A 14,683-nucleotide genomic window follows, 5' to 3' on the forward strand; every position below is an offset into this window, starting at 1 on the left:
AAGAGCTCCAACAAGAACCTTGTGACTGCTTCAGTGTCCAGGATGACTGAAGGTAAACAGGCTTTTGCCATCAGGGCTTTGTGGCTTTGAAACAACAGGCTGGTGTCCTCAGTAAACAGTAAGTACCATATCATAGGATGGCCTTATTTTATCCTTTTATCATTCACAAAACCCAGAAGGAACAAAAAATAACAATGAATTAATTGTACTAACACATGCTGTCTGCGATGGAAGTCCACTGTTATCCAAGAACTATTAAAAGCACACTTACAGTAAGAGTCATAATATTGTATTTGGGTGACATACTCCTGCTTTATGGTGAACATGCAAGTCTACTTTCAGTGAGACATCGCCTACAGCAGTGGGATCTCTGATGACAGTTAGGGTATCATTTTCTTTAACCTTGGACCGATAATAGCTGCTCATGAGGGTCGATGGTTTAACTCCTGGTTCCCTCTAACAGCATGCTGAAGTGTCCTTAAGCATAACACTGAATCCCAGATGAGCAGGTCAGCACCTTGCCTGACATGTCCGCTAGCATCAGTGTATAACTCTGTATGATAGTTTGTGTAAATATATGGTACGATATAAATGCAGTCTGTGGATGTCCATGGAAAACTAAAATACAGTTCACTTTTTACTATGATTTTGCATGCTTAAGTAAATATGACATACTGATATTGAAGGAATGTTGCTAGAGTTGCAATGCAATATGAATCTGTCCATAGTTCTCCTTCATATTAACGCATTTAATTTGTCATATATGCATCTGTAATTTTTCTCATGTTATTGATGTGCGATGCAGTTGTTATCAATGATGCTATATAACAAGAATTTAATTTAAAAATGAATGCAGCCAAATCAGTACAATGAATATCAAACAAAAATAGACTTGGTGGACATTGGTTCGAAGCAGCAGACGTGCCCTTATCCTGGCAGTAGACGTGAACCCATTGTATAAAAAGCTCAGCAGCTAACGCATGCACAGCTAAAAAGTCCTAACAGGTTTCAGAGGGAATGACAGGTGAAACTTACTTCTGCAGATGGGTCTGTGGTCACTCCAGGCAGCCAGTGTGTCAGTGACTCGTTGGCAGGTGATACTTTTAGATCCTTGTAGTACATAGCTGTCATCACAACTGAACTGGACGCTGGATCCAATTCTAATTTAAGGGGACACAACAGTAACAACACTTTTAAGAAATTGTATTAACAGTTACATTGATTAAAGCGCTTTATAAAGGTGATATGGTGATACTTGCAGGAACCTCTGACATTACTGGTTATATCTTAAGGGAAGGAAGATAATTGTAGAAATAATGTATGAATGATGGCCATGATCTAAATGATGCAGTGGCTTTTAGATCCCTGTGGAAGACAACCGTCCCCACAGATTATCTAATTAAGATCTATAATTCCTCTCTCTCTGTAAGACCCTTAATTTTTCTCCACACATTTTTTTTCTTTTTGTCTGCATTCCTTTGCTCTCTTCTCCTTTCTGTTCTCCTCTCATCTCGCCTTCTCTCTCATCATTTGTTCTTAACATTCTTGTTTTGTCATTCCCTCCAACACCCCGCTGTCTAACATGTGAGAGGGACATTCAGCCATCTGAGTGGAAGTCTGTATGGTGTCTTGTCTGTAAAGCTTAATGTCTCTTCCCTGCTGATACACACCACAGTCTACCACCTGGCCAAACATTCACCACATAGGGTTCTGGTTGTTGAGTGGCTTCACCCTGTTGTTAAACACTGTAGAGTTGTATTGCCTGGCTAAATCTCTCTGTTAGTGCCTTTGTCACGGAGAGTTGGGTCATTCACTTTACAGCTTCTACTACTTCGGCGATACTGATGACACTGAAAATACCTCCTATCCAGCCGCTCACTGTGAAATGTACAGTTACAGGAAAGAAAACTTTGTTGTTATTGCTATTTCCTTGAAAAGAATGAAAACCTTTCCCTCGCAGTTGTGTATGTAGTTGTCTGTGAATCAAAACTGCTGTGACACAGTAAGTTACAGCCATCTCGCACATCTTCACTGCCCAACAGTGAAAACTCTTTTGTTTTCTCTGCAGCTATGTTCTCTTTCCATTTATCCTGTTTTATTTAATCACTACACAATTCTGTTCCAGCGCCTGCATCTCGGAGCTTAATGATGATTAGATACAAACCTGTAACACACACACCAAACACATCCATGCCAACATGCATGCACACTTACACATAAACACTCACAGATAAACACACAAACACATATACACACACAGAGGTAATGACCTTTCACTAAGTCAAACTCCACTAATAGTCCTACAGAGTTTGTGCAGTCAAAGTTGCTAATGGTAAAAAAGCACACCAGAAGATGGAGATTAAAAGATGATTATCGTTTAAAGTTATTTTGGCCTAAAAATAGTCTCAGAAAAAGGTTAAAAATTGAATGGCCATATTGATTCTCTCATAATCACAAGAGAAACATAAGAGCAATTTAGCTGCTACTGATGCTAAATGGATGAGTCGTAGGGAGATATGATAATTTTATAATTGCTCACTCCTGATGAAATGAAATTATGTCTTCCCTTCTACTGATAAGATGGCAGCCACCATGGAGTGAATCATTTAAAAATCCCTGTGACCACCAAGTCCTGTGTGTGTGTGTGTGTGTGTGTGTGTGTGTGTGTGTGTGTGTGTGTGTGTGTGTGCGCATGCATGCACAGAAAGTTACGTAAGGTGGTTCACATCTAAAAAGCCATAGCTGTAACAACAGATCCCCAACGGACAGAAATTATTCATGATGATACATGAACCACAACACTTCAGTCTCCAGAAAAACAATGGAGAACTTCGGTGAGGAAGTTCCATTCTCATTGACTGATTCTGGGACAAGAACAGGGGAAAAGTGGCACCCATCTCAGTGTGTGAGTTAATGGATGTTCATGTGTGAAGAAGAGAGAAGAGACAAAATGTGGTTTTTGAAGAGCTGACAATCTGAACTGGACCCTGAAGTCACAATTTCTGTAACCTCAAAATAATCTGGAGAAATAGAAACAGTCCTACTGTATTTCAAACATGAGAAGACATCAGATCTAAACACAGTTCAGTTTTAGTCCCTTACTGCACCCATTGTCAATGTGCAAACAAACAATACTGTATTTTTTTTCAGTACAACCCTGTTCAGCCCGCAGCAAGGCTCAATATTTTAAGTTAATCGGTCCAAAGAAATACCAGCCCACTGGGAGTTCTCCTGATCCTTTAGATTATCACATTTTGTGCTGGCAACAACCAAGCTGTTCTGACATGTATAAATAAACCAGCACCACATAAACCAAGCACAAAATGCACATAAATTGAGCAAACATCCCTCTTCTCCCATATCATCCAATTGATTTCATGAATTGTGCCAAGTTTGCAATTGCAATCCATTGCAGAGTGAGAAAATATTCTGCAATCTGGTTTCTAAACATCTGACACACATACAAAAATGATCCCTGTGATGGTCAAAAGATCAACAATATGCAAGGCACTTGTGTGTGTTTTTAATACTTGATTTGACTCGGAGTGACTTGAGAGCAGTTGAGTGTGGAATAAAGTGAACTTACTGGAAGGTTGAGCCCATCCTCTTGCCATTTTCTGGAACTCCAGGATCTGGACAAACATCCCCAGCAAGACCGCTTTGACTCACTGAAATAAAAAAAGGAAAACAAATATGGTAAGCAGTGTCTGTCTTTTATAAGGTTATGGGTGCATTTGATAAGGATATATTCACACACTAGGGACATCTTGTAATCTTTGGAGGCATACACAGCATCATATTCTGACAGGTAAATCATTAAATTTCTTCCCATACCACTTTTACAGTAATTCACAGTTGTTATTGTGATCACAAGCATCTGAGTGTTTTTCATATGTGATGAAAGTGTTTAAATCCAGCTGTTGAGAATTTAAAAAACTAGTCCAGTGCCGTTGAAAATGTGCCTGTTTGGAACTGCGGATTGCTTGGCCTGTGGTATTGCTGCTTGTAGAATTCATCAAAACCAAATTGTAGCCTACCCAAAAATTACTTACAGAAGGACCCCAAATCACTTCAAATGCAACTCCCCTGTATACCCTACTACTTACTGATTTACCTGAGAACGTTGCGGATTCAGAATGTAACCACAAAATATCACAATTAAAATGTGGAGTAATCAGACATTAGCCTCATGGACTCATCAGTGTGCTACCCAACTGGCCCGTTATGAGCAAATCAACCACCAGAACCGGACTGTTTGTGTGTGTGTGTGTGTGTGTGTGTGTGTGTGTGTGTGTGTGTGTGTGTGTGTGTGTGTGTGTGTGTGTGTGTGTGTGTGTGTGTGTGCGCGCAGAGAGAAAGTGTGAGAGAGAGAGAGAGAGAGAGAGAGAGAGAGAGAGAGAGAGAGAGAGAGAGACGCAGTGTTGTTGTATGAGGGGTCCAAGCCAGAGGCGGTACTACTAACTTACAGACTTTACCTGACAGAGAACGTTGCAGATTCAGAATGTAATCACAAAATATCACAATGAAAATGTGGAGTAGCCTAATCAGACATTAGCGTCATGGACTCCTGCAGTGCGCCGCCCACCGGCGCGGTAACAGCACATATCTGCATTCATCAATAACCTCAGAGAGAGAGAGAGAGAGAGAGAGAGAGAGAGAGAGAGAGAGAGAGAGAGAGATGTCTCCTGTAGTATGAGCAACTTATGAGTTGATTTCAAAAGTCAGGTGAAAGATCCAGTCATGACTCAAACAAGTTCAGTGTGTGCATGCAGTGTGAAAAGGGGAGTGGCCAGCGGCTAGAGCAAAAGCCAATGTGTGCTTCTTTTACCATATATATTTAACGACATCTTTTGCATTTCTAATCCAAACAGTCAAACTACTGCATTTACTCGTGCCTGTAGCAAGACACCTGTCAAGTTTGAAGGTTCCAGAGTTATGCGCATAACACCCACACACACACACACACACACACACACACACACACACACACACACACACACACACACACACACACACACACACACACACACACACAGAAAGACGTTTCTGCAATTTAGATGAGGCATGAAGTCAGCCTTTAAATTAAAAAAAAAATAAAATCTATGCTCAGTTGACTCAGGAAGATGTTTAAAAAATACAGAGACCTCAATATGAAAACAAAGCTTTTTCCTTTTGTGTTTATTTTTCTACCTAACAGATATAATTATAAATTAAATATTTAAAGATAAAAACTGTTTTTCTAGCAAAGAGCAGTAACCCTCATTATGATTAGCCTTTTATCATTTATCTGTCTATGGAGATCATTCACCAGAAAATAAACAAGACTCAAATGTCTACAGTAACCTAGGTTCAGTAGCCTACATGGATTGTAAGGGCAGCTGCAGTACTAAAAGTGAAAAAAAAAAGTATGAGATTTGGAATTGGGCTGCATGATTTGGAGAAAAAGTCACATTGCGTTTTACAATACTGCGATTGTGATATAACGGTATCATGAGTCCACTTGCTTGATTATCAAGGAAAATGTAGAAAAAACTATTTTAAAATGTGTATTTCTCAACTTGAAAAGCCAAAATGTCTGCTGTGAAAGTTACCTTGCACGGCAGCTGGTTTCTCGCAATATCTCAATATCCCGCGGGAATCACAGGATCACATACAGTATCACATGAAAATCCATATTGTCAAATGCGTTTGTGTCTGAACCATAGACTGTAGTCCAAACCAATGATTCTCAAAGTGGGGTCTGGGGACCCCCAGGGGTCCTTGAGGTGGTTCCAGGGGGTCCCCAGCAAAAAATGTTTATTTTCACTATAATTCCATCCATAAATATCACAATGACAGAATGTATGACTATTTTGGTCATGGCTTTCAGACTTTCTTCTGTAATAAAACATCTACAGTAAAAGCAAAAATCCCATCAGAAGGGCCTGTGGTCTAATTTGTGTCAGTTTGGGGGTCCTTGATGTCAAAAAGTTTGAGAACCACTGGTCTAAACTACAAGCTCAACTCTCATAGGAATGAATTTATGGGTGATGTATGGCAAAGTAGGCCTAGATACAGTATATCTATGGTTTCGAAAGTGCCTTCCCTTTTCTAAACAGTTTCCAATGATGGTTTCTCAGATGTGTAACAAACTATGTGGAGCTTGGGCTTCAGGTTAGTGAAAAATGTCTATAGGCAGTGTATTCTAGTCTTGTAATTTTTATTTATTTTGAATTGGATAAAATACATGCCAAAAAACAAGTGTAGTTCACCAAGATTGTCAAATCTTCTACAAACAAAAATGTATGGTATCAAAATAATCAGATGCTATAATCACATAGGCCTACAAATTCCACGTATGCAGATTTTACACAGTAGTTGAAAAAAAAAATCTAATATCAAGAGATATGTGAAACGGAGAAGAAAAGTTGAATAACATAAAGCCTGTGAGCAAAACACACGCTGATCACAAGTGTCCTCACAGCAGCATAACTAGAGAGCAACCAAATTACCTCTAAAAAACCACTGAAGTGTAACATAAACCTTAGGGACCGTTTGGTATTTATGGAATGGACCACCGGAGGAAAATAGGGGAGGGTCATGTGTTTTTATTCTTTGTTAATGGGAGGGTCATCCAATTTTTTTTGGTCTACGGGGGAGGGTCTCCCAACTTTTGTATTCATGAGCAGAGCAAAATTTCAAAGTGGCTTGTTTGGTGCATATTTATCCATGTAGCTCCATGTAGCTCTCTCAGTCTCGGCCCCTACTGCTAGCAGATGGGTCCCTCCCTATTTAGTCAGCCAGACCTGTAGCTTAGAGACTGTGGGATTTCCCAAACTGAATAAATCCCGCTCACACATATAAACACAAAACTGCTTTGCTAGCTCAATGGTGTTGTAACTGTTGTCTGCTGAAAAAATAATTGTATTCATTAGCATGATTGCCGTACTGTTTAGTTAAAAAACATCCAAAACACCATATGAAAACATAGCTGACCAGACGCAAGCTTTTATTTTGAAAAGCCGAAACTCGCGCCGCGGATAACACCAGCCGGCAGCCGGGAAGCAAAATTTCGAATCCCACTATGGCCACGCCAAGACCCGCCCTACGAAGCAGCTCGATTGGTTGGGGATAGGCATTTCACCTCGAGTGGTTAAGGTTAAGGTTAGGGGATTGGTCAGGAGATAGGACCTGTACATGTAAGCATGGACGCCTGGCCAATAGTAGTAGGTGAACGCTATTGAAGGGCGGGTCTTGGCGTAGCTATAGTGGGATTCGTAATATCGCAGCCGGGAAGGCATGAGACGGGAGGTATATCCTTCCGGTCCTGGTGATTATTTGTGAAATTGTGCAAACGACAGCCTTTTCAAGGGATTTGAGAAGGAAGTAGTGGTAACATGCAAGCTCCCAAATTGACGCTCGTCTGAGAAAAGGAGTATTGGATAATGTTCAGCTTTGGCGTCTTTACCTATGCTAAAATATACAATGACTGAGGAAGCCTAGTTACGAGTCCATAGAAAGCAGCGTTGAATTACCCAGTGTGCCTTGCTGAATGGTCTCAATGTTTTATTGTTTTATTTCATGTGAATACTAGTTTACTAGATGAGTAACTTAGTATTTGAAGTAATGCAAGAAGTGTGCATTTAGTTTCCATGCTTATTGTGTTTCCACAACAATGTTAGTGAGTAAATCTACTGAAATGGCCACTACACCATAACAGAGGAGTGTAATGCGTCAGATGAGAATGCAGCCGTTTAGCCACCTGTCATGGCTATAAAAGAAAAATGGAAATCTGTACAGCTTTGCCAAGCGCAAATCAGTACAATAAATTGTTGGGGAGGGTCATCATTTTTCTCATGATCATGTTGGAGGGTCATCCAAAATTTATTGTTGAGGAAGGGAGGGTCAGGTCTATTTTGACTAAAGGTCCCAAAGCTCCTCTGGTGGCCCCTTAAATAAATAACGAACAGTCCCTTATTACCAAAGGGCTACCGAATTGATAATAAATTAAGATAACTTATAGGCTAGGCCCTATAGCTAAATGATACATATTAAGAATTTCTTCCTACATCAGTAGCTAGCCTAAACAAAATTAGCTTGATTCACCATTTCAAAGAACCTTTTGCACGTAACGTTACTTCAAAAGTACCATGTAACGCTATTAATGCAGCTAACATTGAATACGGTAGCTCAGGGATCTTCAACAGGGGGTCCGGGGCCCTTAGGGGGTCCTCAGCGTCACTTCAGGGGGGTCTCCAAATTATTGATTATTATATATATTATTATTAAAAATTAAAAAGTCCTAAAATGAATCTAACATATTATTAGCAAACATAAATCCCCACTAATGATAGGCTTACTGGCCGTCGTGTATATATATATATATATATATATATATATATATATATATATATATATATATATATATATATATATATATATATATCGTATGTATATGTATAGGTAGTCTCTAAGGCCATCCACAGATACAGTTCATCCTAAGGATTCACTGTACCACATGTTTGACATTAAAACCTAATTTATAAAATCATGCCAACAATTATTAGGCTATTTTAATAGCTTAGTATTGTATGCACCATAAAAAGGTATCTACAAAGGCTTTAGGCTGCCCTAAACATTATTGTAGGCCCAGTTGAATATGCAACTTCATTTTATACAATATATGTAGTAGGTACTCCATCTCTCTTTCAGTTAAGGGGTCCTTGGCTTAAAAAAAGGTTGAAGACCCCTGCTATAGCTTATTGCAAACCTAGCATGTCACGAGCAGTCAAACCACACCCGAAGCATTAAAGTTAGCTACCGTTACAGTCATAGACTGTCAATTAGTGGACAGAGCATGTGTGACGTCACCCATTGGTTTGTGGAGATCTGCTATGAGTCGTTGCCTTTGCCGTTACGGGCGCAGCCATCGTGGTTGCGGATGTGATGATTTTAGACGAGAGGGAGGAGTGAGGGAGGAGCCCTTACACTCTACGTTACGTTACACACTTTCACTGGCAATCACATCAAGCCACGCCCTGAAACACCCTCTGCTTTATCGCAGATTTTATAATCAACAAGACCATAATTCCAAAAATGAATATCATTCTGTGTTGCAGAAGACTTAAAACTAGCGATTGAGACCATAAACTCATTATGAAAATGTTTACTGAGGTAATAAATCAAGTGAGAAGTGGGTCACTTTCTCATAAACTTCTACAGAAGCAGACCTCCTTTTGCAACTGCACGTGTCGCCCCCTGCTGGAATTCAGATAGAATGCAGGTTTAAGGCACTTACGCATTTGCAGCACTTCGCCGAACCAGATGCTTTGTCCATTCATATTTACAGTCTATGGTTACAGTACGTAAAATACCTGTTAGCTAACTGTTTAACACAAAAATCGATTAGTGAAAAAAAAAAAAGTCTCTTCATAAAATGAATCAACTTACATGAGTTTAATGTTTCATTAGCCAATATTTCAGTAAGTCTTTGTTGTTGTTCTGCAACAACTAACGTTACTGACAATATAGCCACAGCCTGACAAGCCTCAGGTCAAGATGCATATAAAAGGTAATAGTTGTGAGGCGTTAACATGTGTAGAAAACATAATTGTGAACAGCTCCTACCTTGTGACCTTTAGCTTGTCCCTGAACAGAGCTTAATTTATTCCACCAGATGTCATTAAGAAATTTGACAGATTGCTCTAGGCAAAAGGGGAATTTGCAGTGGTGGAAACTAAATAACGTTTTACTCCTGCACTTTACTTGCACTGTAATTATCAGGATTCCGTAGGCTACTTTTCTTTCTTTTTATTTTAGCATTTCCGTTATACACAGAAAAATTTTACTTTTCTTTACATAAACCTACCAAAACTTTATGCAGTTCAGATGTTCTCTGTTTCCATGCAATATTTGCCTGCCTCCATAATAAACTTTATCTCTGCATAGTCATACAGTTTGAATTTTCTAAATGTTGTGTACTAGGTCATTAGCAAATCCAAACAAACATGTAGTGTGCAAAATGACACAAAGATTTAATAAAAACCCCCAGGGAGAAATTGTGAGGAAAAAAAAGGTTTTGCACAAAAAATAAATGACCTGATCTTTCTGATCTTTCGTGTTCGAAATGAAAACCAACATGTGCAGTGATTCAATGAAGAGAATTGTCCTCAGTTCTCACATTTAAGCATCTTATTCCCTCATGATTTTTTTCATTGATCTGCATGATCTTATCTCTTACTCAAAAAAGCACAAACACAAAACAATTTTTGTCCAGCTTATATTTGGGATCTTTCATTGGTTTTAGACGTCGCTGTGGCTGGGAGCATCTGCTGCATGCCTAAAACATAATGTAAATGTAAATGAGACCAGACAACATGACAGAAACTAGTTTAGACCAGCTCTAACTCTGTGGATGAATAATGATGGTTAGCAAAAAAACAAAAAATAAAGTGAAATGAAGGACAGAATAAATAAAATGGAAATTAGGAGAATGTTGAAAAGGGACTACAATAGCACAAAAGGAAAAAAGGTAATATCCTGGAGAAAGCGAAATAGCTGATCTCTTAGCATCTCTCTTTTTCTTTCTGTCCATCTTTTCTTGTGTCTGTCTTCCTCATCCGCCTCTGCTCCCACTCACTTCACTCATTCTCTCTACTTTTGTGTTCTCAGCTCTTCTCAGCTCACCCCGCTTTTCTCTCATACACATTAGCTGCAATTTACAAAGGGGTGCTGAAGTGTGGTGCATCCTAGCATAAAAGATGGATGAATGATTTGCTGCGTTTGTGTAATGTTCTCATGTGTGTGCTGAGGGGTTGTGAGCGTATGGACGCTGTGTATGCGTGTTTGTGTGGGATATGATGCAAACAGAACAAGCTGTCTTGTTGTTTTGCTGTGTTTTTGATGTTCTGTCCAAAAATCACCACATAAACACACTCGAAAAACACACTTTCTCTGTCGTGCTCTCTTATCCCTTTCTCTCTCACTCATGTTCAAATGGCTTTCATTGGCATCAAATACAAAGGTTCATGCTGCCGAAACAAATCCAGCTCATGCAAACAACATGAGATTGTTATAGAAAAAAATAGTTGCCAAATATCTGGCAATACTGCTGGGCTGATGTCAAAAATCCTCAAGCTGACTTAATCCCATATTTGCACTTAAAAGACCATTCAACGTTTAAACACAAGCTTATGATGCATAATATAATTTCCATATCATCAAAGTGTTTTCAGCAAACCTTTCATCTCTAAAAGTCAACTTTTTAGGAATTTGTAAAAAAGTGATTAATTTTCTCGTTGGTGCCCATGTATGTTTGGCATTTCTTTTTTTAAGATAATTTTTTTGACATTTTAGGCCTTTATTCGATAGGACAGCTTAGACATGAAGGGGGAGAGAGAGGTGGAATGACATGCAGCAAAGGGCTGCAGGTCGGAATTCAACCTGCAGCCGCTGCTGCGAGGACTGAGCCTCTGTACATGGGGCCCACGCTCTACCAGGTGAGCTACCCAGTCGCCCATGTTTGGCATTTCTGACGTCTGTAATAGAATACACTTCAAGTCAGCAGCCTGCTTCTATAAACAGGGTTTAAACGTACTAAATGACTCAGTTCTTCTTGCCATTTCTACTAAACTTTTCATTACGCAGTCATCCATAAGAGTAAGTAATATATGCTACCTATGAACTGTTCAATATACTTTTGCATGCTGTAAAATAATAGCTCTCTGGAACAGTGTTTTAAGGCATATTTCAAAGAGCCCACTGACGATTGAGTAAAGAGTATTCAACATTGTAACAAGTATAAAGAGACTATGAAGCTTCTGCAGTGGTGGAATATAACTATTTACCTTGGTTCTTTACTTTATTTAATTTTATGCAACTTTTTACTTCTACACCATTATATTGCAGAGGGAAATGCTATACTTTTATAATGCACAACATTTATTTGACAGGTGTAGTTACTCTGCAGACGAAGTTACTGTACTATACAATAACTCTGTAAAGTGCTGATCTGAGTAGTTCTTCTACCACTGTTAAGCCATCACCATTAGCCCTCAAAAAGACAAGAATGTCATCTTGTATCATTTTATAACGTTTGAGGTCTCCTCTTAGATTGCATTAAAAACTACATCCAGTTGATCGGATGTATGTCTGCCGTTTGTTTGCTTGTTGATTTATTCATCTTTGTATTTCTGTTACTTAATGAAATTTGCGTATTACGTATAAATTGTAAAGGGAAGTGATGATTTTCCCATGACGATTAAAAATGAAATTAAAGAAACATCCCACTTACAAGCCAGTATTACAACAGTATTCCACATGCCAACAAGCATAAAGAGATTACTGTATGTGGCTGCTGCCATCACCATTAGCCCTTAACGCAGCCAGATTAGAAGTGACACAGCTTTTTGAGTGTATCATGAAAGATTAGCATCCTAAATACTCAAGAAGGTGTGACCCAGCAGTAATTTACAAACTGGAAAACTATCCATGCAAATAAATCCTTTTAGAAGATAAAGACAATTTTAAGTTTAAATGCGAATAATGTACATTTCTGTTGTAAATATAATGATGAAAGAGGACTTTTTTATCCTTCTCAAAAGAACAGAAGATATCCCATACTGTATTGTCAAATGATGGTGAAAAAATGTTCATCTCTTCTGAGGCATTCTGTTGGTAAGAAAGAATATAATTTGCAAACTTAAGATAAGATTAAATGAGAATTTACCATTGTCTCCATTGTTTAATCAGTTTGCTGTGAACTGAAATGAGCTGTAGTGTTTGGTCTCAATAGGAGCAGGTTAGGTGTAACTACCAAAACTTTTACATTACAGTACAAGGTGTTGGTCAATTCAGAGTCTTAAAAACAGGATCAGACTTATGAAACAAGGCCATGTCGAATATGTACATTAAGGTTGTTGATAAACTTTTTGGCTGTTAGTTTTGTTTTCTTTGTTGTAAGAAAGTGTTCTTAAGAGAAAGAGTTACAAACCACTGGCTTGGGGAATTGGAGAAAAATGAAAAACGACTGGCTTAGAGGGCAACGTAAAGACAGATAAACATAAGAGAAATTTGCATTGAGAATGCAAAGCCATGTAGCAAAAAAGTTTAGTTATTATAACAGCCGACACATAAACCATTACAAAAGAAACTGTGGTCAAACAGTCAATGAGAGCGGGTGCAAGGACAAAGAAAGATGCAGGGAGAGCGTGGGAGAGTGTATGTGTGTGTGTGTGTGTGTGTGTGTGTGTGTGTGTCTGTCTGTCTGTCTGTAATCAGCTGCTATGTGTTTCAGGTAAGGGTCTTTGAAGTGCTCTTCAGATGCCTGCTGGATGAGGAGAGACGTGTGAAGTGCAGTTTGTTGATATGCTCTCTTCCGCTGCTCTCCTCTGCTCTTCTTGTTGCCTCTTATCCACTCTGCCCTCTCTCTCTCCTCCACCTTCTCGTGCTCACAGGTCAATCAAGCCAAGAGCTGGAGTCTGCAGCCATCTTCCCAGCATCACTGTGTTGAGCCCACACGATTTATCCACATAAATACACTTGTTATGATGCCACTTGTTATGATACACTTGTTATGATGCTGAGTCAGAGCCATGTGTGATGAAACACAATATGAAATATTATTCTGATGCATTACTTTCCATAATGTTTTCAGCTGTGGTGCTGTACCATTGTGTGATTTTCACGTTTCAAGTGGTGATAGCTTTCATTTGAGTACGTTCAGCCCAGTACAACCTTGCCTGACAATCATGAAGAAAACGCTGATTATAAATCACACTCTCACAATGATTCATTACAGTTCTAGGTCATTGTCTCGGGAGTAAAACTCCTTAATCACAATCTTTCACCCTCTCTGAAATTATGACACAACCTCAGCAGTAAGTTAATGTTACTGCTGAGAGAGGGCAACTACATGATGGGCTGCAGTTACCACTCTTATTATGTCTTTTTATTGGATTATCTCCTATGCATCTACACTCTAAGAAATAGCTGTGTATTAACAGATGTATGACTATATTTTTGAACAAAAATTGTCCATAGAACTTGATTCTAGTTTGTATTTCTGTTTATTTACATTTCAAATTGCATTATGGGACCTTGATTCTGACAATTAACGTAGTGATTTATTCACAACACCATTTTTGTAAAAAGCGTCAATAAAAGTGTTCAAAGTGTTGAAAAAAGCATTAAAGCTTTAAATTAATTAAAGAACAGATTACATTTCAGAAGTGTACTAACTGAGCAACTTTGTGTAAGATAACTTTAAATAACAGAAAATGTTCTGTAATTTAACTGCAGCTACACACAACATTTCTGTTTTTAATCACGGGACAAAGTCCGGGTAATGAGCTGCCAGAACCTTTTCTGTTATTTTACATATTTATTTCTTAGAGTTTATCTATCCATCTATCTATCTATCTATCTATCTATCTATCTATCTATCTATCTATCTATCTATCCATCTATCTCTCTCTCTCTCCAGTATCACGTAAAATTCTAATCAACAATCAGTGTGAGAATTATTCATAAACAGACCGTTCTCAAACTGATTTAAACTTATTCTCATATGAGTCTGCCTATTAGACTGTGGTTTAATATAGGCTAGAGGCTGTTACAGACAGTCTTTTAGATTATGATTCATAAGCACTCCATTCTCTAGACAGGTAAAACTCATTATCATCAGTCTCTGGTTCTTTGTAATGAT

At 38.6% G+C, this 14,683-nt stretch overlaps 1 protein-coding gene across 1 annotated transcript in view; it reads right to left on the reverse strand.

Annotated features, from left to right (window-relative positions):
• LOC114552891 (CUB and sushi domain-containing protein 1) overlaps positions 1-14,683 on the reverse strand; it is a 351,480-nt gene that overhangs the window by 185,522 nt on the left and 151,275 nt on the right. The window contains exons 8-10 of the mRNA XM_028574019.1: positions 3,587-3,668; positions 1,861-1,863; positions 1,036-1,160 (exon numbers count right to left, since the gene is read on the reverse strand). Of these exons, the coding sequence (XP_028429820.1) occupies positions 1,036-1,160; positions 1,861-1,863; positions 3,587-3,668 (210 nt within the window). The remainder of the gene's footprint in view (positions 1-1,035; positions 1,161-1,860; positions 1,864-3,586; positions 3,669-14,683) is intronic.

This window comes from Perca flavescens, chromosome 1 (genome assembly GCF_004354835.1).
Source record: "Perca flavescens isolate YP-PL-M2 chromosome 1, PFLA_1.0, whole genome shotgun sequence".
In the NCBI taxonomy this organism is placed as follows: Eukaryota; Metazoa; Chordata; class Actinopteri; order Perciformes; family Percidae; genus Perca; species Perca flavescens.